The 27163-nt window shown below is 36.5% G+C and overlaps 1 protein-coding gene across 1 annotated transcript; it reads left to right on the top strand.

The window, feature by feature from the left end:
- The first annotated feature begins 863 nt into the window (after positions 1 to 863).
- SLC38A11 (solute carrier family 38 member 11) lies at positions 864 to 26941 on the top strand. Its single transcript, XM_062004980.1, has 11 exons — positions 864 to 975; positions 1386 to 1460; positions 4508 to 4642; positions 6203 to 6268; positions 7883 to 7989; positions 8690 to 8769; positions 18315 to 18385; positions 19294 to 19455; positions 21195 to 21307; positions 21950 to 22081; positions 26696 to 26941. Exons 2-11 carry the CDS (start codon positions 1400 to 1402, stop codon positions 26939 to 26941), a joined length of 1173 nt encoding a protein of 390 aa, XP_061860964.1. The 5' UTR covers positions 864 to 975; positions 1386 to 1399.
- The last annotated feature ends 222 nt before the right edge of the window (positions 26942 to 27163 follow it).

Raw genomic sequence — 27163 nt, 5'->3', positions numbered from 1 at the left:
TAAAACACAGGAAATTTCTTCATTCAAATGCACGTTCCTCTTTTGGATTACATGACTTCATTTAAAATACTGGTCTTCTAATGAATGATTCTAAAGTGTTTTCTGACTGCAGAGCGCTGATCTGAGGAGAGGATCATTGCATGCTTATGAAGAAATTCTTTTTGAAGATAAGAACTTTAATTTTTGAATTAAAGTGGCTATGAATTTTGCTTTGAACTTTGGTTTGTACCAGACTTTGCTACAGAAACTTTCTGGGACTAGCTGATTTTGTATTGGTGTTAACTATTAATAATGAACTAAATCATTGGATGACACAGAAATGTTTAAAATGTGGGGTAAAACCTTGAATTAGAGCATCTTCAGACTTTGGCATACTTTACTAGTAACTCCTGAACTTTGTTTCATTCCCCTGCTTCAGAGGCCCGTTTTTACTCACCAGTCACATTAGCAAAAATATTTTCAAAAATTCTTGATTCACCTTTCTATATTTGGAATGTGACCCATAAGCTCTTTGTTTAACAGCCTGTCTCCGAGTTTCTATATATTCATGGCCTTCCATTTTTTTTTTCCAGAGAAGAATCAATTACAGAAGATTTTACATCAGATTTACACATAAATGCCTACTGCCCCTTTGATTTCTCACTGAAAAAAATAGGATTTAGTTATCAAAATACCTCAACAAATCTGAGTCTGTGGCATTTTTTTTTTCATCTTGAGTAGGCTATCTGTAAAATACTACCAATCGGAGTCTATAACATTTTTTTGGTGATCTCAGTAGGCTCTGAGAATAAATAATAAAATCTTTATTCTCACCTTTTTTTTTCATGTGTACTGTTATCATTGTCTTCCTGAAATAGGTAGAAACAGATGACCAAACAGCCCTTGTTAGTAAGCCCAGGAACAAAGGAGGGAACAGTGACCTGGCATCAGCTGGATTTAACATTATCAACTCTATTATAGGATCAGGCATTATAGGTAAGAATAATTTTCTTCACTGTCCTATGTTCAGCCTTGTTTATGCACACATGACTACCCAGTTTAGAGAATAACACTTGCTTTCTGCTGCTGTTCCTAAATCCTACAGATTTTTCTATATTTGTTTGGTACACAAAAATGCAGAGGTGTCAGTTGGGATCACATCTTTCAGTGATAAATACCCTACAGCCTCTTTGCCATAGTAATTGGAGAAGTCTGATTGGGCAGCTGGTGACTGAACTTCACACCTAGGCAACACTTCGTCCATTGAAAATGGTCTTTCTCAGGTTAAGCATGCTGGTCCAATTTGGGAGATTGATAGCATTTTTAAAAATCTGAATATTATTTTGATTGTCTCAAGTAAGTATTAGGAAAGATCCTTCTGTAATCTCTCCTTTTCTTATTTACAGGATTGCCATATTCAATGAAGGAAGCTGGTTTTCCACTAGGAGTACTGCTTTTATTGGGGGTTGCCTATATCACAGGTACACAGCAGATTCTGTTCTAAAGTGAAAATTAGTCTTGTAATGTTTAGCTGATCTTGAACTTAATGAATCTTTAAACAGATATATCTATGGAAATTAAAATGACAGGTTTTTTCCTTACCTCACTGATCCCTTGAGCAGATTAGTGGAAGTTGAGATTTGTACTGTACAACATGTAAAGCTACTTTTTGTGTGCATTTTATTTTTGTAAAGCCTAGTTTATTAGACTACATCAAAGCATTTGGAAGAATAGGTCTTATTTGTGGGTCATAATCACCTGGTTTAGTCCACAGTTTTTATCCTAATTAAAAGACTTTTGGTTGTACTATGATTGTGAATATTTTCTTACCATTCATTAAAAAACCAGTACCTTCAAAAAGGGACTAGTTTTGAAGTTGCATACTAAATAAACATAAAGGAATCCATTGGCATCAAAGGAGAATTTCTGTAAAACCTCCACAGACTCAAGTCTTAAAACAACAAACCAAGTCAACATGAATGGCACATGTTCTGTTACCTGTATGCTGAACAAAAGTTGATGCTTTTCATTGCTTAAAGTATCATTTAAGGGTCTGCATAAATGATAAAGGTTTGACTGGAGAGCTGTATAACATAAGGAATAGGTTCCTTATGAAGTGAAAAAAATGCGTATCATAAACATAGCTCAGAAATTTTGATTACTTTTTGTCACGGTTTAGGCCCATCTGGGAACAAAGGACCACTCTTCTTCCTTGTGATGGGACAGGGAAGAGAAAAGTACTGAGACCCTTTGCAGTTCCCTAAGGAGGGAATTCCAAAGTGAGGGCTCACTTGACACTTGGTCCTGGGCAAAATAGACAAGACTACTCAACTTGGAGAAGAAAGTGGAACTTAATTTAATCTGCCACCAACAAAGAAGATAACAAATGAAAATACGCAGCTGAAAACAATGCAGAGTAGGGCAAATGATGAAAAAGTACAACCAGCCCCTTTAAGATCTACTTCCATACCCCCCTCTCATCTTCCTGGGCTCAGACACCTGATCCCATTGTTTTCACCTACTCTCCCACCTGCAGGGGAGCAGGCAATAGGGCGTGCAGTCAGTCCAGTTCTAATGGCTCCTGCCACTTACCTTGTGATTCACCTGCTCCAGTGCAGGGTCCCTCACAGGCCAGGCAGTCCTGCACAGACAGATCTGACATGCGTCCATCCTGAGGGCTGCAGCTCCTCTCTGCTTCCTCCGGGCAGAGATGCAAAAGACTCCCCTCCTCTGGCACAGGATCTTCCCAGAGCTGCTGGTGACTGTTACTCCCGCTGTTGCCGTGCATAGGTCACAGGGGAACAGCCTTCACTCTTGCTGCAAGCTGCAGAGGGAAGGTCTCTGGTCGAGTGCTACTCCTTCTTCCTTCCTTCTTCTCTGACTGTATGGTCCACATAGTCATCTCCATCCTGTCCTATCCTTCCACCTGCTCCTACACACTACAAATTTTCTACAAATAGTAATGGCAGAGATGCCATATTGACCCAACTGGGCTGGAGGTGAGTCCAAACTGACGGGTGAGGGAAGTTTCAGGAACTGTTTCTGGGGACAGCACTCTAACCCTCTTCCCCTGTTAACAAGCACAAGTGGCTCCACACAAACCCATCACATTTTTCTATAGGAAATCTGATTTGTCCTTTGCATTTTAAAATATTTTGAAGACTTCATAGCCACAGGCCTAGAACCAGTGAATTAAACTCAGCGTTTTATTATGTTAAAGATGTGGCTCAAGGTATCTCGCACAAGCAGATTATATTTGCAATGATAACTTTGTGACTTGTAGCATTTTAAAGTATGGGTTAAATATGTAACATGAGCATTTCTTTTCCAAAGTATTTACTAAATAATTGGCAAGCAGCTGTGACTTGGCAATTCTCACTGTATTTCATTTTGGGGGATGTTTTTGAATTATACTGGGTTCAGTTTTAGATTGACAGACAAATACAATTTAGATCATGTAACAATAAATCTTTTTCATGCTTTGTGGATCTAAGATCCCTTGCTGCAGGCTTAACATTTCTGGTACAAGATCACTATGCAATGTAACTGATAATGAATAATTGTATATGTTATTGTATATACTGTGTAAGAATTACGTATGCTCTTGGGAATCTCTGGATTGGGTTCACATTAACAAATGATAGAAATCTCCTTTGTTAAAATTGTCAAAATTTTGGAATTGTAGTCATTTACAGAAGATAGTAAACACCAATACTACTCACAGAAAGGAGCTGTTCCTATTTCAGCATAGATTATAAGTGAAAGCCAGATGAGGAATAGACAAGGTCTAGCTACTGTCAAGACACCTGCACTAAAGTAGTAAATTCTGTGCTCTAACTAATCTGGACTGGAAAGTCCCATGGTCCTCAAACGAATACTAAAGCATTGCTTGACATAACAGCAATGTTATGTTAAGCTATTCTTCTTTAAAAGTTGATATTCAGTGTGGTAACAATTCCACTTGTGACATCAGCTCTGTCTCCAGACACATTGCTTTGTGGTCTTCCAGATAGATTGGTTGGCACATGTTTTATTTTAAAAGTATCCAATACAAATATTTTCTTATATCATACACAATAGATACAACACAAAATATCAGTGAGGCTTTATCTTTCACAAGCTTGGATAGATGAGTAAAGTGAGAGTTCTAGCATCATGAGGCAGGCAATCCTTGCACTTGATATGGTTTCAGGATATAATCAAATGCTCCATCCATACAGGAGCCCTCTGCATTATTAACCGAATTTTACTTTTTGAATGCTTGTGACAGTTCTTGTTCCCTTTGACTAAACTGGAAACCGATGAAAGTAAGTCCACTGCTGTCCCTAATTGGGAAATTGCTTTCCAATAAACTCTTATAACTCCTTGATTTAGTGGATTGAGATCTTTTGTGAGATTTCTCATCCCTGCTTTTCCCAGTGCCACCGTTTTCCTTTCTACAGACTTTTTTAAAGAGTGAAAAAGATGAGTAGTAACCAACCACAAGTTGGTTCATACTGTCTTTAACAATCATTTTATATTTTAACAGATTATTCCATTATATTACTGATCAAAGGAGGAAACCTCTCCAGTACCAAGAGCTATCAAGAGCTGGTCAGAAAAACATATGGTCTTGTAGGTTATCTAATTCTTTCAACTCTTCAATTTTTGTATCCATTTATTGGTAAGATCACATAAAATGTAAATGTTTAGATTTTATAAATAATAAATTTTTTCATATTGTCTCATTCTTTCACTGGTTAAATATTAAGAACTCTGTTAAGAATATACTATGTATACCTCTTTCCTATTAACAAAATAAAAATTACTTGGTGTGTTCTAAGGAATGAATTAGGAAGAAATCAATAAATTGAAGGACTAGAATAGTAGAAGTTAACTGAAATGTAATAAATTCATTATTACAAACTTAAAAATGAATGACAAAAGTAGCTATGAAAAATAGTAAATAAAAGAATCTGTCCTAAAATGAGTAATGAAGCACAAAATTGATGTGTGTGAAACAAAAGAAAAATATTACTTTAGGAGTATATTGAATTAATATTTTTTCCAAAGATGCAGTATTACTGTCATTGGAGAAGGCACTGATCAGGTCTTGCTATTATGTGCTGTCTTTGCTCTTCAAAAGCATTAATCCAACCTTTATACTCAAATTGCTACTAGGAAATGGGACAGTCAAGACCCCTTTGAAGAAGAACAGATATAATCTGGGCAGGAATGAATTATACTAGAAATTTAAAATAAAGTGATATTCTGAATTTGTCACCTACAGTAGTAATAAAATCAAATTGCAAATCAGCTTAGTATTTTCACATATGGGGCTGCAAGAGGTGGTGACTTGAGATAACAAAGTCTAGACTGTGTGTCGCAGATTAAAATTCTTACTGTGGATATAATCAGTCTGAACTTGTTACAGATAGCTGAGATTTTTAAGGGAGTCAAGTTACTGTTGCTGCAGGCAATGGTGTAAAATGTGTTTACTGAAAAAAGTGTAACTGCTACTGCATAGAGAATATGGAAAAGAATTGTGAAGAGCTCAATTTTTACCATGTATCTAGTTATGTATATGTATGTGCTTGAATTTCTTCCTGTAAGTAATGTTAATGATTTACAATTTCAGTGAATATGCATTAGTGAAGGTCAACACCTATATGTGTGCCACATGAGTATATAAATATATTTGGTGTGTATTTATACACACACATGCACAAATATACACATTTCTAATGTAGAATGAAATGTGAATGTTAAGACTACAGTTGTTCATCTATTTTCTCCTTTCTCTGGTTTAAAGATTTTGCTAACTTTTTCATGAACTATGAAGTCCTATATTTGGTTACAGGATTGATTATTAGGCTAGCACAGGAACTTTACTGAATAGAAACATGGATTTGAAAAGAAATTGTCAAAGAATTGCTATCAGAGAAAATAAATTAAAAAGCCTTTTTTTCCTTTTCTGAATGTTTATATGGCAAGTCAGTACAATGGCCTTGCTTATCAGACTGGATTCTTGCTTAGGTTGTACTTGTCTAAAAAAAGGATTAAAAATAAAGACTTTTTAAAAATTTTGGTTTAAACCTGAAACTTAGAAGTTGTTTGTGCTAGCCAGACTTCCCACAAGAGTTATAGTGGCATATAATCTTGACGTCTACAAAAGTGTTATATTAAGTGTTAATTAACTATTTCATATTTGACTTCTACTAACAAAAAAAATATTTTCTTTTAGCTATGATCAGTTACAACATAATAACAGGAGACACTTTAACTAAAGTTTTTCAGAGAATTCCTGGAGGTAAGATATACTTAAAAAATTTTAAATGGGGAAAATTTGTTGGATAGGTCTATAGCATAGATATTCACTGATTACCTCTTATTTTGCTTTAAAAATACTTTTAAAAATAGTTCAAGTTAAGAGCTTAAAGCGTATATGTGTGAATGAGTATTTATTGAATTTTTTTAATAAGTCTTTCTCAAATGAAAACTATGAATCTTACACCTTGGTTGTCATTGAACTGTCAGCAAAGAGACCACATACTTCAGTGAAGTACTAGGCAAACAGGAGTCATCCACAGTGCTGTATTTACAAGTTCGTTATATTTCAAGTTCATTCTGTGATTCTGTGGTTTTGTCATCTTTTTTAGATATTTCCTAGAATAATTATTTGAATACTGAAACTGCACTTTTATCTAGTGAATAATTCTGGAAGATTTGCAAATCATATCATGAATTTACAAATTTACAAAGTACCCACTGCCACACCAGATGTGGCATTTTGAGCTTTTTAACTCATGCACTTGTTACCCTTGCTCTACTTTTAAGTTTTCACAGCAGAATCAATGGAGCAATTTGTGTGCATGTTTGCCATCTACTTTAGCACAAACACAGCTAAGTTAAAACATTCTTCACTGAGAAATTAAATTAACAGAACATATCTACAGTGAAATGGAAATTAGTATTTGTATGAACTGTTTGATTTCCACAGGAGAACTATAATTTTCATCAGGTGAAGCCTGAAAGGTGTAGATTCAGTTTTAACTGTGACACTGTTGTTCTGATAGTGAGACTAAATATGTAATAATTTATATACAATACGACATCTGTAATAGGAGGAAACCCCAGCATGTCACATCTTTCAACTAGCTGGTAGAACGCCTGCCTGGAAAGAGGTGCAAAAGCATTATAGTCTCTCAAAGAATAGTAGAAACTGAACACAGACTTTTGACTCCAGCCATAATTATTCATAAAGCTATCCTTCAAGCCCATGATTCATGATTGACTGACTGAAACTGAGATATGTTTTATTTTGTCATTGGCTTGAAAAAATTACCAGTCGTACAAATGTCTTCCGGGAAATTTTATAACACTATTATTGCTTTCACATGATAATCTGTATTTTGCAAGTGGAAGCCAGCTGACAGCAAGAAAATAAGTTCTCAAAAGAAACCTCAAAGTTCCTTTAGGATCATTCTTTAAGAATTTGCTTGTCTTTGCAGCATAGTAGTTGATAACACACAGTGTCAAAAAATCTTCTAGAGTAAATGGTAGAAAGAAGTAGTAGAATGTTGGAGTGTGCTGACATTGACCCAGGCATGATGAAAGAAACGTGTACTAATTTATAAGTAGAAATGCCAATCTTCCAAAGTTCAGTATAATATATCCCCTATGTTATGCACTTGGTAGGAATTTCCAGAATTGTTATGATGATACATGTGCTCTCTATGGCTTCCTCAATGTTGTTTAATACCTAGTCTTTATTTCAGTGTTACTTACCCTTGAGTAAAGGGGATAAAAGCCTGCTCATCAGAGTTTGTTGCTCCTAACTTTTCAAATGTAACTAACCTGATTAACTAACCCGTTCCTCATATCAGTCTCTTAGAGAAATAAATTATTTTCTTTTTTGCTTTAGTTGGACCAGATAATGTGCTTACTGACCGTCACTTCATAATTCTTCTTACCACCGTCATCTTTACCTTGCCTATATCTTTATATCGAGACATAGCAAAACTAGGAAAGGTAAATCACGATAGCAGTTGATTTTTTTGTTTACTTTTCTGCATGCCATGAGAAAATAAGTACCAGTTGTGACTTAACGTTATGAACTCAATTCGATCTGACTACAGCGTATTAAATATTTTAGAAGTTCAGACTCTCTTCTGTCCCAAGATTTGTTGGAAAACCTGGAATAGTTTAAATAAAACTTTGGTCTCCATATGAATTGCTGAAATTTTTCCATCTACTGCTAGGAGAACTCAAGTCTTGTAAAGCACTGGCTAATAATAGTCCTGATCTTGAAATGCTGAGCACCACTGATTAGAAATGTTTAAATGGGAATATCACTTAAAATTAGACAAATAGTTGCAATTGCCTAGTTACTCAAAAAGAATAACAAATTAAAATATGATGATATAGGACATGTTTTCTAAGTATTTGACATGATGTTTAGAAATTTACATGATTGATAATTATTCTTAAAAAAATGAAAAAGCCCTGGCACAGGCTGCCCAGGGAGGATGTGGGAATCTACTTCTCTGGAGGTCTTCAAAACCTGCTTGGATGTGTTCCTCTGTGACCTGATCTAGGTAGCTCTCCTTTGGTAGGTGGATTAGACTAGATGATCTCTAAAGGTCCCTTCCAACCCCTACCATTCTATGGTTCTATGATTATGTAGTTGATAGGACAACTTTTCAGCAGCTTACTGTATTTACCTTTACAGGTATCTCTTATTTCTCTGATTTTAACTGTTGTCATCCTGATTGTTGTGATGGTGAGAACAGTAACATTCGGTCCACAAGTGTGAGTATTCTTCCATTTGCCATATGTAATCTGTTATTTCACTATTACATATATCCCCATAGTTTTGGAACATGGCTGTTCTGGGATGGACAAATAATTGGAAAAAAAAAAATCTGTATTAACAGCAATGCAAAATGAACGTTCTCTTTTAAACATACTTTATCTTTTTCTTTTCCCTTCTTCTGTTGCATGTAAGCAAATTTAGAAATTGAAAAAAATCAGGTGTGCCTGCAGTAGGCACGTGAAATTGTCTGGCATTTGAGAGATCTTTAATTTTGTCCATTATTGTCAGATAGCCTGTATTTACAGTCTTTAAATACTTAACAATGTTGCTGTTAATATGATGATGTCATAATTGAAGAGAAGTAATGGCAAGGGGAAAAGAGAACACAGTAATGAAAACTTTATTCTGTCATTTGTGAAAACAATATAAGCATGCAAAACTGTTTTCCAGCACATATACTCCGAAAGTCACATTTAACATTGGACATTGGAATGTCCTAGACAATTTAGTACACATGAACTTTTTTGGCAATATTTTTATAATTGTATTGCAAGGAAGAGTTATGAACCTGTTATCTTTCCTTTATGGCCTAGAAGGTCTGCCTTTTTCCTTACTCTCTAAACATGAGTTCTATCTCTGAATGAACTTTTAAATTTATTAGAATAGTTTTATATAATATTTCTGATATTTCTTTAAGAAGTCGATTCTTCCACTATGATTGTTTCAGCAGTGTTACATGTAATTGTTCATTTGCCTCACTGCTGTGGGATGTAGGTTAATTGCAGGGTATTCGTGTTTAATAGTAGGAAGATGGCTAGAGTAGCAGCTTCTAAAGTTGTACCAGATTATGTTGTTTGTTGACCATAAAATGATGCACTCAGGGCAGTGTGTAACTTCCACCCTTGCACCTGATCTTTCTGAAGCAGCATGTTTTTTGTACTGTGAGTTAGAAGGGTTTTTGAAAGGGTAATCTCAAAATCCTCAGTCAAAAAAGGAAGAGGCTTGTTGCTATGGCAACATTTCTTCTCAACAGTTGTGATGCACTGAAAAATATGGAGTGCATGGTTTGATTTTTTTTTTAATTTACAGTAAGCAATGTTGAGGGTTTGAGTGATTCTTGAAGTTTTACTTCTTAATTCTTTACAGACTTCCATTTTTGCTTTTACACATCTTGTTTTCAAAAATGCCTCTAGCAAGTTAATGAACTGTTAATGAGATTTTTTTTGCCTCACAAACATTCTAGCAATGTTTATTTTTACTGTTTTTCCTACTTTTGTTTTACAATTAGAAATAGATATGTACTTATTAAGGCCCTCTTCTAATATTTTGTTATAATGATGGTATAATGATATACCATCTCTTCTTTTGGCAATGAGAATAACGAACACTAATATATTTTGAGTCCCATTGTAGTATTATGACTAGTGAAACAAGTAAATAACACAGTTACTGTGAAACTTTATTAAAATACAATAGAAGTTACAGTTTCCAAAAAGATTTTTAAAAGTCATGATCAGGAAACACAGTCCTCTGGTGCATTATATAGGAGAAGAATTTGTGCGACCATAGATAAAGGCTTGATGGGGCCAAGCGAGAATCCCTACGATTGCTGGTATGCCTGTTATTGGTGACAGGAGATTGTCTAGTTTGTTCTTGGCAATTCTATGGTTTCCCATTCAAGTTCTTAACTAGTTCATAAGAATTCTTCTGAAGTGTGTATTGTATGTCTATTGCATTTCATGTTGGTTGCTTCTTGGCCTACCCACAGTAGATGATAACAAACTGTTCCTTCATTTTCAAATGCTTAAAAAACACCTGCAAAGAGCTACAACTTCTCCCTGTATGATAATCCTTTCTGTTGACTAAACACAGGTATTTTAGTGTTTCTGTTGTCATTTCTTGTGCTATTTATCATTCTCAATGGCTATCTGATGAAGTTTCCTGCAAATTAATGTTGGTATCCAACGACCTGTGGTATTGTCATTGAGGAGCAGAGAAGAAAGGCTGATGTATCTGACATGCAAAGTGTCTTGAGGTCCTTTTCAACTGTATCTTTTTGGGTTTGCTGTGCTTCTGTTCATTTAACCTAGTTTGATGTTTGCCTCTTTGGAAAGTAGCATGATGTGGACATGCCTTGAGTTTACAGTTGAGTAAAAACATCAAGCCTTTCTCTTTAGAACTGTGAGCTACCAATTTTTCCAGTCTTTTGTGCTGTTCTCATGAAGTTTGTGGTTGTTTTTTCACTTGTTTCCGTGGCTCTGTTCTTGTGAATCCTTTTTTTTTCCTTGAATAACTGTAGAATTCGTCATTACAAAATTGAATACTGCTTTACCAGATGATTTCTCCATTTACCAACATATTTAGGATTTTTCTTTTTTCACTCTGTTCTCTAGCATGCTTGTGTTAACAGCACATTTCATACTTTCTATTAAGGATGCTTCTTACTTTTTTTTTTCATGTTTCAAGTTCCTGCTGAATCCATTCAAAAGTCCCGGACTCAAATGAGATTCCACTGGCATCCTGTTCCACTGGAATCCTCCCACTTCAACAGTTACTCTCTGAATAGTAATCGGTTTTCATTTACCTTTAAGTTTTCCAAAGTGAAGATTGTTTCCCTTTGAGAGGTACAAGACAATTGTATGAGAATGATAAAACTTTTTGCTTAAATGCAATCCACATTTTAGTTGAAAATTACATCTATTATTTGGACAACAGAAAATATTATCTTTCCTAGAAACTTGCAATGGGTTAGACCATCAGTTAAACAGTAACATCATTACTATTTTTAATGATTTGAGGGTTTGAAACTGTACGCTGAGAAACATCAGTTATGAGTCTTTAGAGTGCTGTGTTTTAATTTCTAAATTTTTTTAAGTTGCTTTGGGAATGGAAAAGGTTATCCAGAGATGTTATAGGAATGTTATTTTCTTGTTAGTTCTCAGGGAAAAAAAAAAGTATTTATGATGGGAGATTACTTGGTTTAGTTTATCTCTTCTTACAACAAATGTGAAATTGAGGTACTTCCCTTTCTCTGAGTTTTGCTTTTGATTAATATCATGAATGTGATTATTGTTGCCTGAAGGACATAATGAAGTTACAGATAAAATTCAATGTTCTGAACCCAGAGTTTTATAGAATCATAGAATGGTAGGGATTGGAAGGACTTTTAGAGATCATTTAGTCCAACCCCCCTGCTCAAGCAGGTCAACATAGATCATGTCACACAGGACTGTGTCTGGGAGAATTTTAATGACCTACAGAGGAGACTCCACACCCTCCCCGAGCAGCCTGTGCCAAGGTTCTCTCACCCTCACAGTAAAATAGTTTTTTCCTTATATTTAAATGGAACTTTTTGTATTCTAGGTTCTTCTCATTACCTCTTGTCCTGTCACTAGATATAACAGAAAAAAGAGATGACCCAACCTCCTGACATCCACCATTTAGATATTTCTAAATATTAATGACATCCCCCCTCAATCTCCCAGACTTACTTTCCCTGTAATGAAGATGTTCCAGTCCCCTGGTCATCCTGGTGGCCCCGATCATCCAGGGCCCTGTCCCTGTCCCTCTTGAGCTGAGAGGCCCAGAACTGGACACAGATGAAGCTTCCAGATGAAGCTCCACCAGGGCAGAGGAGAGGGGGAGGAGAACCTCCCTTGACTTGCTGATTACACTCTTCTTGATGCATCCCAGGATGCCATTGGCCTTCTTGGCCACGACAGCACATTGCTGGCTCATAGAATCATAGAATGTTAGGGGTTGGAAGGGATCATTAGAGATCATCTAGTCCAACCCCCCTGCAGAAGCAGGTCCACCTAGTCCATCAGGTCGTATAGGAACATGTCCAGGTGGATCTTGAAGACCTGCAAGGAAGGAGACTCCACAACCTCCCTGGGCAGCCTGTGCCAGGGCTCTGTCACCTCATGTTTAGTTTATTATCAATCAGGACTCCCAGGTCTCTCTCTGCAGAGCTACTGTCCAACAGGTCACCCCCAGACTGTGCTGGTGCATGGGGTTGTTCCTTCCCAGATGCAGGACTCTGCACTTGTCCTTGTTGAACCTCATGAGGTTCCTCTCTGCCCAACTCTCAAGCCGGTCGAGATCCCACTGAATGGCAGCACAGCCTTCTGGGGAATCAGCCCGTCCTCCCAGTTTGCTGAGGGTACACTCTGTCCCCTCATCCAGGTCGTTGATGAAGATACTGAACAAGCCTGGCCTCAGAACCGATCCCTGTGGAACTCCACTGGCCACAGGCTTCCAACTTGATTCTGTGCCATTGATCACCACCCTCTGGGCTCTGACCTCACCATCCACTCATCCAATTATTTACTATTTTATTCTCAATAGTTTTAAGATGTTGGATAAAAATATATTTTGATGTTCTGATCTTTATTTCCATCCAGAGCTGGATATTTTTCTATTGTGATCAAAAACAATGGGTTAAAATTAATTCAAACTGTAAATGTGCAGTATATTAATACTGCAAAAAATAGCTTGGTGCTTCAAAGCTGAAAACATTATCCATTGCTGTAAAAAGCAATATTTTATGTAGCTTGTAAAGATGGATCATTTTAATTTGATGTTCTTTTGGAAAGAATGTCGTGATGTCAGTGTCTGCATAATACATAAATCTCTAGGAAAAACTTCAAGAGCATCTGCTACACATAAATAGGATGTGAGAATTATTCATCTGGCAGCTGATCACAGAAATGAAACACCAAGTGTTCAGGAGAATAACTTGAAAGTAGAAAGTTGATTCTTCCCTTCGTACAGATAATCCAATAGTAAGCAAAGATAAACTTCAATGGGTGATGAAATTAAAAAGTAAAACTAAGCTACTGTATATTTACAGAATGGCTAAGTAGCTCATTAAGGAAGAAAGAGGATTTAAAGCAGCTGTACCTAAGTTGGGCTGACACATAGCTTTCCCTTGTCTGTGTTTCTTTAATAACTAAGATGACTTTGATTAATACGAAATTAAAGGCTGAAGAGAGTTTTACTCATTTTCTTTCCATTATATCAATTGAAGTTATATTCAGCCCCTGTAATCTTTTTTTTGTGTCTTCAATATTTTAAAGTTTAAACAAAAGCTAAGGGAAAAAAAATTATCTTAGAATAGAATAGAATTTAAAGTTTATCATGAATTTCCTAAATGTCATTGAACTAAACCTGAAATAATCCACCTGGGTTATTTTGGTAGCTGCCAGTTTGCACCTAAACTTGGTGGGTTTTCACCGATATTCAATCCAAAACAGTGGAAGTCTTTTCTTCATTCCAACATGTAACTCCCTTGTCAAACATAAGACTTTACTGTTTCTTTAGAAAGTAATTTTTTTTTCAATATTTCATACCTGCAGGCTGAATTGAGGTCAGGTATATAAGTTTCTTTGGCCTCTCTTAAAGATACTTTGCTTCTAATGCACTCTGCTGCTGAATTATATTTGGCAGCATTTTTACATAAACAACAGAAAAGATTTTGGCATGGCATGGATCTTAAGATATTAGGATATTATTACGATATTATACTGTAAATGTTTACAGGAAGTAGGAGATACGCTGTTTTAGGCTGCCAAACAATTTTCCCCAACTCTTAACTTGTGAACTGGATGTTAAATGCCTTTTACCCAGTTAGGAGGTCTTAACCTTTGCCTGGTTCATTTGTTCTTTTCTTGTGCAGATAAACATTAAAATTTTCAAAACTTTTTTAAACTCTTTAACATGTTTATTAGCCTATACTTTCCCTTAAGTATACTGAAGTCTGAATAGAGTCTTACTCTCTTAATCTCGAGGCTTTCTTCATCACTATTTGTGTTACAACTTCTACTATATATGACAGACTGTACAGCTCTTAACAAGTGCATTTAATATCTCAAGTGTATTCTGTTAACTTTCAGTGTGTTTCATCTGATGACTTCTCTTTCTCCAGCATGGAAAAACAATTGTGTTCATGCAGGCGTAGGCTGTGCTTTTATACACTAAGTGAGGAGCAGTAACGAAGCTGTTTTTGTCATTCATGGATATTTGCAGCTACTGCTGTTCTTGTATGAGCAGCAGTTAAAATCTCTGGTTAACAATTGTTATCAAGAATGTAGGTAAAACTAGTAAGAACAAAGGTCCTTTAAAAAAAAATCCAACTTTTACAGTAGCAGCAGGATTGAAAAAGCAGGACAGGTATTATACTATTACCTGGTATTTTTGTGGTAGACTCTTTTAGCCTGTATATGCATCTATTTATATGTATGCATATATTTGTATGTATGAATGTATGTTTAAGCTGTGTTTACCTTCACATTTGATATTTCCATTAGCTACTCTTTGTCTTGTCATTTGAAGTGACTATTCACTCTTGGGCTCTTCCATAACTAATAGTTACTTGTTTCCTGACTCAGTTTTCTCTATCCCAGTCTGAAGTTCTGTTTTATATAGACACTTTTATGTCACCTGCACCCTTTCCCAGGAACTTTGCATGAGTCTGTATATCCTACAGACTGGATTAAGGATGATATGCTATTGATATGGTCAGAACTCTAGAACTGTTGACTCTTAGTTCTAAACACTCAGAAGTGAAATTTCTTACTGTCTTGCTTTCACTTAGTTTGGATATCATATCTCTGTGAGATCCCTTGATTCCCAAGGCATGAAAATGTTTTCCAAAACAGATGGAAAAGTATATGACTTAGTATAAGAAATAGTTACATACTGATACATATTTCATCTGTACCAACGTACCTTATATGACATTGCAATCTGCTGATAGTGTTCAAACAACTGATCTGAAATTCTTCATCAGTTCTGCAACTAGAAGAAGAGGATTATATCTTCTTAGGCTGCTAAATAAGTAGGATTTTGTTCTTTTGGATTTCCCCCTCCCCCCCCCCCCCAAATAATACTCCTAATCTGATTTTTCAGCAAAGCTATATTTTGGTCTGTTGCATATTGCAAGTGCATAAGCTAAATGTTATGCACGGAGGCAGCTAGCTCCTGTGATTTATTGTTATATTTTTAATTGATTTTTTTTGTTGATGTTTTCTGGCTACATTATTCAAAATGTTTCAACTGAAATTCACATATTTTCTACATTTGGGTTTTTAAATCCGTATTTGTAGGAGCCTATAATATAGCTATACTGTTGCAGAGAATGTACCATTTTCACAGAAATTAAATGTTTTTCTGTGCATTTAAAAAAATTTTTCATTTTTACACTATTAGGTAATTTAAGTGTTAATCATTAATAAAAAAGGAGATAGAGAGATGTTCAAAAATTCTCTTTTCAAAGGATAATATAAACCAAGTTTTTGTTCTGTATATTTGATATCAAAGCTGACCTCTAGTGGTTACAGAATGGAACAATTGTGATGTCAGCTTTTCATAATCTGTATTTTGAAATATTATCGACGTTTTGTCAATAAGATGTGGATATTTCCCCTCAAAATTATACATTCAGAATAATGAACATGAATAATCCACAGGCATCTCTAGGGATTTAAAATCAGTGGCATCAAGTTAAACCAGGCTAGTCTATATAAGGAACTGCAGCAGCTATAGCAGGTGGGAACTCACATTTCATAAGACAAACACTGGATATCTCTATTTCATCAACTCATCTCCATGCTGAATGTAAGGATGTTTTAGAAGGGCCATATTCAGCTACTTAAAACTGGAAACAGTGTGTTATAGTAGTCAAGACAATATCTGAGGACAAAAAATCAAACTTGATTTTGATGCTAAAGTCAAAAAGTATTCTGTCTGAACTGAATATGCATTAGATACTGTAAATCTGGGTTATTTTTAAATGTGGAAAAAGAAGGACTAACTACATAAGCTCTCAAGTAATAGTAAGAGAAAAGTTCTGAAAGGGGATACAGCATCATTTTTGTCTTTTTTTTTTTTTTTTGGAGGGTGAGGGTGTAGTTTAAACATTTGAAAACATTGAAACATAGTATATGCCACTCCAGCTGTCAAAAGCAGCAAGTTATCACCAGATAGAGGGGGAGAAAAAGCTGCCATTGTTACCTTCAAACAGCTTGTGTGAGTGCCTTAGGGCTTTCTGGGGCAGTATGAAAATAGCAGCTAAGGCCTCAGGTGGCATCAGCTTTCACTCTAAATAGAAACAAAATAATCGAAGTTAGCAGCAAACACCTTTTTAAGAGCAAGCTTCTCTGTACTGTTCCTTTGTCTGTGCTTTATTATTAGAAATACAATGTTCAACTGGCTTGTGCATTTCATTGGAAAAGGATGTTTCATGTCCTTCCTCTCTTTTTTGTTTTGGCTCTTTATTCAGAGAGGAAGTTCATGCATCAAATGGATTTTAGCAAAATTTGCTGATGGTAATCACAGAACGGTTGGGGTTGGAGGGAACCCATAGATATCATCTAGTCCAACTCTCCTGCTAGAGTAGGTTCCCCTCAATCAGGTCACACAGGAACGTGTCCAGGTGGGTTTTGAAAACCTCCAGAGAAGGAGATTCCACAATGTCTCTCTGGGCAGCCTGTGCTAAGGCTCCATCACCCTCATGGGAAAATTTTTCCTCAAGTTCAAATGGAACGTCTAATGTTCCAGCTTGTGTCCATTACCCCTTGTCTTGTCACTGAGCACCACAGAAAAAAGACTTGTCCCATCCTCCTGACACCCACCCTTTAGCAATTTATAAGCATTGATAAGATCACTTCTCAGTCTTATCGAGGTGAAACAGCCCCAGCTCCCACAGCGTTTCCTCATAGGAGAGGTGCTGCAGTCACATGATCATCTTTGTAGCCCTCCAGTAGACTCTCTCTAGAAGTTCCCTGTTCCTCTTGAGCTGGGGAGCCCAGAAATGAGCACAGTACTCCAGATAGGGCCTCAGCAGGGCAGAGTAGAGGAGGAGGAGAACCTCCTTCAACCCGATGGACACACTTTTCTTAATGCCCCCCAGATTCTCTAACAATTACATTTACCATAGGTCTGGAATTGTGGGCATATCTTAGAGGAGCAGATGTGGGGGATGTTAGATTCTAGCCTGGTTGTAAAAATCTCCGTATACTCTCTAACACTTTATTTTATCACTCATTTGGGAAATAGCAGGATCCTTTTACTATGAGGAATAGTTAGAATAGGTACAAATACAAACTGCATTTCTTGATTTGTGGCCTAGGGAAAAATTATCTCTAGGCTGCATGGATTACATGTGCAAATTCAAAGGAAGAAATTGCTTCTAAATAGATCTTGAGTTGAGAGAACCTCAGTCAGAACAGGTAACAGCTTTTACTTTCCCTCTTGCTGTTTCTTAGTACATGATAACTTGAAGAGTTCTTTTGCAAAAGTGGTCACTGAAATAGGCTGACTTTTTGGCTGTAAAAACTGTTACATAAACACTTTAATTTAAAAAAGGGAAGTGAGAAGGATATCTCCCTATTTTCAACTTACTGTTGATAAACATTGGCCTTGTTCAGAGAATTCTGAAGATTTGACTAGCAGTTCTATATTATAGCATAGTATTTTAAGTTATTTTTAATAACTATTAGTTGAAAAGAAGCTAATATCTTAAAACAAATGTCTGTTTTAGTCCCAAATCAGAAAATGCATGGATATTTGCAAAATCAAATGCAGTACAAGCTGTTGGGGTGATGTCATTTGGTAAGTAATTTTTGTTTATTTTCCATATTCAAATAAACTGTAAAAAATCATTTTGGATCTAGATTTTTTTTTTTTTTTATGTTTTATATTCATGTTAAGCTGCTTTAGTAAAAAATTAAATTGACTTTGAATCATTCATATGAATTTAGTTGTTGTGGTCCAAGACATTATCCCCATCCATTGTCCATCTGGCCCTAGAGACTGTTGCCGCTGTGTGGCATGTGAATCCAGCTCAACTGTGCAAGTCATCTTAAAACACTTGCACCAATAGGATTAGTCTAACAGATAAACTGAGGAGTCTATGGTCCTTCTGTCCTGCATTCTCTTTGAAAACCTCCAACAGAAAAATCTTAGATCACACTGCACACATTCTCTAGAGAGTGCCTCTTGCTTCCCATTCCTCACAATGACGTATTCAGATGAGTCTTGAGTCACTTCCATTATCCTCATTCTAAAATCCATTGCTGCCTGCAGAATCTGGTATATTGTTTCTTGTTAATGCTCTGATAATCTGAGGTCTCCCAATACTTGCTGCTGCCTAAAATGGATATCATAGGAAGCCTGAAATTAGCAAATGGTTCTGTGGATTTAAAAAAACCTTCTGTTGCATTCTTAAGCGAAAGGAAAGCAGGAAAAGGAAACAGAGGTGGAATGGAAGTTTGGAGGGTGGGAAACAGAGTGGCATTTTAGAGTAATGTAATGAGAGTCATCTCAGGATGAATATAAGCTTCCATTAAATCAAATTAGTACAAGTTCAAGGCATTTATCTTCACCACTCATTGTAGGATTAATGTTTGTATTTAGTGATGAGTGGACTCACACTCTGCTATGACTCTCCTGCCTTGGAATATACACTCTGTAATATTCATGTATTCATACATTTGCTTTAACTGTCATGTGTGTTTCAGCATTCATCTGCAACCATAACAGCTTTTTAATATACGAATCACTGGAAGAACCCACATTAAAGAACTGGTCTCGAGTTACACATGTGTCTGTCTCACTCGCTGTTGTTATCAGTGTAGTGTTTGCTGCATGTGGATATATGACTTTTACAGGATACACAGAAGGTAAATGTCTTGATCACTCAGTTTTGGTTGTTGCATAATCTTTACATTTCTGCTTTCCTGTCTGACTTTTGCTGTTTCTGTCCTAGTGATTGAAAATAATGCTAAAATCACACTATGTTTGACATTTCCTCCTAGTTACTGAACAACCAAAACAGAATTCAAAGATGTCAGCTAATAGGTGTCAGATTCCCAAATGTAAGCCTTACTGGTGAAAGTCACCTTTGAATATTTCCATAATCAAAATACCTCCAAGGACTAAACACGAACAATTTAGCGACGTAGTCTACTAGCGGAGAGCAGTAAAAAAAAAATGGCCTTAATTTTTCCACAGGGTGCTTAGTATATATTTCTGTACATTACCCTGTATCTTTTCCTGTCTAAGCTAACATAGCATCCTAGCTCAGACTTAGAGATCTTTCCTATTTTTACAACAGCTTTTCTTCTCTTACTAATCCTACCATCACCTCTGGGGCTATGTGAATATACATGTATGGATAAATATATATATCAAATATATATATATCAGTGTTGCATCCTACTATTTAACATTGTTTTCTTGATGTAGAAAAGGTGTTTTCAGAAGAACAAGGCATTTGTTCAGTGCATTAATTTCTTCAGGAAAAATGCACATTTCATAAACAAGCAGATTTTCTGATATTTAATAATGCTATTTCAAATTGTAGGAGAAGGCTTCCAAGCTTTTTCCTTTCCTGATGAGCAGCAGCATGTAATTGACAACAGAGGAATTGCATGTTGAGAGTTACTGGTTGATCTGTCCGTTTTTTCTGCCTCCAGTGCTGTTTATGCAAAATAACTTACTGTCCTAGATGCAACTGTAGCTAGACTAAGTGCAAACAGGTTGAGATATTTCAAGTACAGAAAGCTGTGACTGCAGTCTTCCCTCAGCATATGACTGTACTGTAAGCAGGTTCTGTCTTACCTTCCATCTCCCCTGTCAAAATCTTTTGGCTTTTGTATCTAAAGTACATCTTATTGCTTCTTCAGTGCCATTGTGATCTGAAAAGTAGTAAATCATAAGACAATATAGTAATTGGGTAGAAAAGACCCGATATATCATCTGATCACCGTCTTGCAGTGACTCTTGGAGATCATTATTCCAGATTCTTCATGGTAAATGCTAATGAAGATGATGATTCAAATTCTCTACCAGTGCCTTTCTTGTTAGATGTAAAAAGATTTGCTAGGTAATAATCCATATGTTTATAATGGGCTTTTGTGGTCAGAATATTTCAAATTCTTCACTGCAGCTTACCATCAATGGTTAGATACTGTCAGGGAAATACAGTTCTCCAGAGGTAACTCCCTAGCCTTCCTTGTGTAATTGTTGTTGTTCTAAGAATTACATTTTTACAGGAAATGTATCTTTTACATACCAACTTGCTTTCTGAATCTCTCACATATTTATTTAAACAAACACCAGCATCTTGTACAAAGTCTGTGCAAAGGGGAAGATAATGGATGACAAACTCTAATGTGTATATGTTAAAATGTTTTTGAAAGATAAATGCTACTTGAAATACAAACACTGTGACTAGCAGGAGAAGGTAAAAGTTCCTCCTAGATGAATTTTTTGACTGTAAATGCAGTTTCTTCATATGTGTCAGGAGAGGGGATCAGAAAGTCTCAATTACTCCCACAACTCCAGTAACTTAGACTTCAATTTGCAAATAGGCAAATGACTTGAAGTTCAAACTAAATTATGTTTTACTGTGCCTCAGGAGATATATTTGAAAACTACTGTAGAGATGACAACCTTGCTACATTTGGAAGGTTTTGTTATGGAGTTACTGTAATTCTGACCTTCCCTCTTGAATGTTTTGTGACCAGAGAGGTAAGAGTGTATTACATTCTCCCTTTAATGACATTGATATATATTAATAATATTATCACAACATCAATCACAATATTAATATGTATTAATCTGTAATAAATATCAGCATATCCTATCCTGCTACATGCAATGAGTAAGGGGTACCAGTTGTACTGTTTAGATTCTGGCAATATAATGTTGTATTACTCTTATCATAATAACATCTGATATTATATTAGTAGTTACTTAACAGTATCAGGACTACTTAAAATTCAAAATGTGGCATAAATGCCACTTATTCTATTAAGATGAGCCAAAAGTAGCATATTTGTCATGCTTACTAGTTTTGCTTTGTGAAAATATCTCCATCTAGGAAATGCATCTATTCAGTAAATAATTGTGAGTGGATTTTATCCAGTAGTGGTCAAATGAGAAGAAAATAAGTATACTCTAAATCCTGCAGCTATGACTAAGTCAGTCTTGCAAGTGTTCTGCAATTTTAGTGCTTGCTATGAGTTATTTTTGGAAGCGAATGAGGATTTTTTCTTGCAGCAAGTTGGGTGAAATTCAGTCAGTGTATTCTCACCCGTTAGTTTATGGAATAAGCTGTTCCTTAAGGTAAAGAGGTAAAAATCAAGGTTTAAAATTGTGGTTCTGTTTCAGGTGATTGCCAATGTGTTTTTCCATGGGAACCTCTCAACAGTTTTCCATATTGTTGTGACTGTAGTTATCGTTGCTGTGGCGACTGGTGTATCGTTAGTATATGATTGCCTTGGAATAGTTTTAGAGCTGAATGTAAGTGAACCTGTATACTCTTTTATTTAATAAATCACACTTTTTTATAAAACTGAGCTCTGAAAAATGCACAACTCTACTGAAAATCTTATGTAATTCAACATAGTGTTCAGTAGAAATCATAGTAGGAAAAAAAGAAATAATTCACTGCTTCAAAATCGAATAATTAAAGGAGAACAAAAGTTCAGGAAGTAAAATTCAGATGGTTGGGGAGGGTTTTTAAAACAGATATGGCAGTGACAGTGACTTAACAAATGTATTTAAACTGCAGTGGAAATCACTAAAATATTAATCCTAACTGTATTGCAAGAGTGAATTTCTTTCTTTAATCCCTCTCTCATTTCTTTCTCTAATCTCTGCTTTTGATGAACTTGGCAAATTACTAAACACTGGGGCAGATCCTAGTGACTGCCTTGTGCCAAAGGGGCAAAAAACAAAGTGGGAGGGGAAGAAAGAACCAGTAGTAGTGAGACCACAGAGATAGTTACTAGATATTTTCTCTGCTTTTGACTTAACATGGAGCAAAACTGAGTAATTTCATAACCTGAGTGTATGATTTTACAAGAAAACTTCTTGGTTTGCCAGTAAACATTCCTGTGTCCAGTATTGCTTTGTGTCAGAGATGGAGCTTACTAGGCCAGCCACACAAGACACTTAATGCCTTGAGCCAGTTTTAACACATTTGTGTAACTTTTTTGTTTGGCTGGAACTGTCATGTGGTCTACTTGAGTCCTATACTGCTCATTATCAAAGTAGACTTACCAGATGAAGACAATCTGTTTTGGCACAGAATGTACATTTAATCAAAGGATATGTTTTACAAAAATTAATCTAAGTTTATCATAGAACCATAGAATGGTTTGGGTTGAAAGGGACCTTACAGATCATTCAGTTCCACCTTCTTGCCATGGGCAGAGACACCTTCCATTAGGCCAGGTTGCTTAAAGCCTCATCCAGCCTGGCCTTGAACATATCCAGGGACAGGACATCTGCCACTTCTTTAGGCAGCCCATTCTGGTGCCTTGCTGCCCTCATAGTAAAGAATTTCTTCCTTACATCTAATTTAAATTTACCTACTTTCAGTTTAAAGCCATTACCCTTTGTTCCTATCACTACATGCCCTTGTAAAAAAGTCCCTTTCCAGCTTTCTTCTAGACCACTTTAGGTACTGGAAGGCTGCTATGAGGTCTCCCTGGAGCCTTCTTCAGGCTGAACCACCTCAACTCTCTCAGCCTGTCTTTGTAGGAGAGATGCTGCAGCCCTCTGATCATCTTCTTGGCTCTCTGGGCAACAGGTCCATGTCCTTCTTACTCTGGGGACTCCAAAGCTGAATGCAGCACTCCAGAATGTAACACATGAGAGCAGAGGGGGAAAATCACTTCCCTCAACCTGCTGGCCACACTTCCTTTGATTCAGCCCACTTGGCCTTCTGCAGGTACACATTGAAGGGTCATTATGAGTTTCTCATCAACTAAGACACCCAAGTCCTCCTCCTCAGAGCTACTCTTAATCCACCCAGCCTATATTTGTGCTTGGGATTGCCCCAACCCATCTGCAGGACCTTGCACTTGGCCTTGTTGAACTTCATGAGGTTTGCACAGGCCTATGTTTATTTATGATAAACATTGTTTGTCTTAACAATTTACCTTCAATTTCAGGTCAGCTATTTTTAAGAAATAAAGATGTGGAAATATCATACTCCAGGATATAGAAGTTAGAAGGTGGAGAGAACCTTTTAAGGGAAGCCTTTGTTTTTTTTAAAGAAGTATTTTAGAGTTGCCTCCTTATGTCCCTGTCCACACATTAATTGACAGTTTTGAGCCATATATTGCGTCCTTACCGATGGAACAAAGTGAAGGGAGTTTTTCTTTTTGCTATGTGATATATGTATGTACATTATGATACATGTACACTGTTTGATACACAGTGCAGTTTATTTGGCAACTGAAAAACATGAGTGATTTTGCAGCAGTGATTTGGCAGGTTATGCTTGCACTTATATTATAGAACAGGTCTGAGTATTCAGATAAACTATCCAACTAGCCACTATTTAAAATAATGACCTATATAATTTATCCTCTGTTAGTCCTTCCAAATTACAACTACCTCTAAATGAACATTATTCCTATTGGTTTGGTCAAGATGCATGTTTCCATTACAATTTCTCATTCATGGCATCTGTTGGTAATTTCTTTTCCATCTTTTTCCCTCTTGTTTTTACATGACAAATACAGAAAGCTCGCCTGTGTACAGGCCAATATACACCAATACAAATATTATATACACAATACAAATACACCAATAAAGGTATTTAAATACATGCATACTTACCCACATGCCTATTCAGGCCAAATATCCAAATACCGGTATAATGAACCTAATTAACTATGTGTGCACATATATCTATATATGTTTGTGTTTTACTTTTATTATATGGTATAATATATTAAGGATTAATTTGCACAAGAGACCTGCCAGTGAGTCTTTCTAGAATGAATACATATGTGTTATTCCTACTTGGGATTAAGTTATTGTAAAATCATAGAATCATAGAATGGCAGGGGTTGGAAGGGAACTTTAGAGATCATCTGGTCCAACCCCCCTGCAGAAGCAGGTTCACCTAGATCAGGTCACATAGGAACATGTCCAGGAGGGTCTTGAAGACCTTCAAGGAAGGAGACTCCACAACCCCTCTGGGCAGCCTGTGCCAGGGCTCCCTCACCTGAACAGTGATATAGTTTTTCTTATATTTAAGTGGAACTTTTTGTGTTCCAGCTTCATCTCATTACCCCTTGTCATGTTGCTAGCTGCTATAGAAAAAAAGGATGTCCCAACCTCCTGACACCAACCATTTAGATATTTGTAAATGTTAATAAGATCTCCCCTCAATCTCCCCTTCTCCAGACTAAACAGCCCCAGTTCCCGCAGCCTTTCCTTGTATCAAAGATGTTCCATTCCCCTGATCATCTTGGTGGACCTGCGCTGGACTCTCTCCAGAAGTTCTCTGTCTCTTTTGAGCTGAGGAGCCCAGAACTGGACACAGGGCTCCAGATGAGGCCTCACCAGGGCAGAGTAGAGAGGGAGAAGAACCTCCCTCAACCTGCTGGTCACACTCTTCTTGATGCATCCCAGGATGCCATTGGCCTTCTTGGCCACGAGGGCACATTGCTGGCTCATGTCTAGTTTATTATCAATCAGGACTCGAAGGTCTCTCTCTGCAGAGCTGCTGTTCAGCAGTTTCACACAGAGAGGCCTAAGCAATTACTCAGTAGTCAATCTGATAGCTTGATTGAGTTACAAATGGAAGTTGAGAACCAGGCATTTAAGTAGGTAGTTCAACTCTCGGGATGGGGTTTTTGTTCCTTTTTAAGAGAGAATTTGGCAGTAAAGCTGTACATATTTATCAGATGTAATCATTTCACTTTGTTCAGTCTTGATATCCACCAGTAGAGAAAAATGAGTAGTCAGTCTTTACAAATGAGAGAAAGATGATCTGTCTTTTCAGCAGCCTGTCCAGCAGAAGAGCTGGCTATTGGTCACCATGGATGGCATTTCCTGCTCTTTCTCTGATTCTACTTACTTTTTCTCTGCTTTCTGATTTTAAAATAAAACACAAGCCTTTGTGTTTGCCCAGAGGTTATTCCCCAGGGAAATTGTTCAGTCATGCAGGGTCAGGGTCCATGAATTTTGCTGTGCTATTCTTTTACTGTGGTGCTGGTTTGTGTTGCTTCACACACTTTAAAAAAGTCTTGCTTTCGTGAAAAAGATACTGCGTGCATATTACCTGGTTTTGGTGTCTGTACTGATCACTGTTAACAGTTTCAACCATATAAATATACGAAAGTTTGTACAAGCAGAAATGCAAAGATATTCAGCAGTCTGGGTTACTACCTCACCATAATTAACTTGAAATATAGTGTTTGTTCAGTGTGTTAAAAATGTTAAGTCAACATTCTAAATTTCTTCATAAAGATGCTCTCATTTGGCATGTAATTCATGTTAATCTGCAGTGACTTTGCTATAAAAATTATTTAGGCAGGTAGTTTTTACCTGTTCCTATTGAAGAGAGCATTTAAAGAGGAACTGAATTAGTAATAAGAAGGAAGGTTTTACTCTCTCAAAGGGAGCTTTGCTTTCATAGAGAAGTCAACCTACATTAGGTCATAAATGTAGAAATTTATCAGAATTCTTTGAACTGCTACATGACAATTACATTACATTTTATCTAGACTCCTACACAGAATGATCTTAAATATTTTAAGTCAGTTATTGCAAAACCATTATGTTTGGACTTCTGCTGTACTTCTGAAACTGATAAAATTCTGGTAGTCAGATCTTATGGTACTTGCAGCATAAAATACTATTTTGTATGAGAAAAGCAAAAGCATTTAAATACATTTGAATTATTTCAATTAGTTTTACAGATATTATTGGAAGTTATTGGTGACTTCAAAAAGACAGTTTTCTGTACAGCAACACTGGAAAAGGCCTCTCTAGAAGATTTTACTGTTGCATCCAGCTAATCACAAGCGTTTCAAAATTTAGGTTTTTGTTCTTCACATCTAAATATACATGCTTATGAGGGTTTTTTCTATTGTTGTTTCCCACACACAGGGAGTTCTGAGTGCCACCCCACTTGTTTTTATCATCCCAACAGCGTGTTATCTAAGGCTGTCCAAAGAGCGATGGAACCATTCAGATAACCTCATATCCTGCCTGATTCTTGCTGTCGGTGTGCTAGTGATGACAATTGGATTTGTCTTGACTATCTTGCATCCCCAGGAATGTAGCCATGGAAAAGAAATGTTCTACTGCTTCCTTAATAACGTTTCGTTTCCCAACAGTACACTTTCACCATAGGAAGCACACCAATCTCCAGACTAGATCAAGTGCATCTTGCAGCAAGCCATACATGTGAGTTTAAGGAAAAGTGGAACAAAGAGCTTTTATGGTTTGATAAGCACTAAGAATTTTAAACTGTATAATTGTTTTTACATACTTGGTTTTATGCTGCCATCCTTTTCCAGATACGACTTAAGTTTTAGCTGTTGAATCAGAAATTCTCAGAGGTGCCTTTCAGTA

The sequence above is a fragment of the Colius striatus genome, chromosome 11 (genome assembly GCF_028858725.1).
Source record: "Colius striatus isolate bColStr4 chromosome 11, bColStr4.1.hap1, whole genome shotgun sequence".
Lineage (NCBI taxonomy): Eukaryota > Metazoa > Chordata > Aves > Coliiformes > Coliidae > Colius > Colius striatus.
This window is presented reverse-complemented; position numbering and strand designations above follow the sequence as displayed.

Excerpts from the sequence above, each read along its gene's own strand:
- SLC38A11 (XM_062004980.1), top strand. The coding sequence starts at position 1,400 with ATGAAGGAAGCTGGTTTTCCACTAGGAGTACTGCTTTTATTGGGGGTT. Across the intron at positions 4,643-6,202 it reads ATTTTTGTATCCATTTATTG|CTATGATCAGTTACAACATA; the intron begins GTAAGATCACAT and ends ATTTTCTTTTAG. Across the intron at positions 18,386-19,293 it reads TGTTGGGGTGATGTCATTTG|CATTCATCTGCAACCATAAC; the intron begins GTAAGTAATTTT and ends TGTGTGTTTCAG.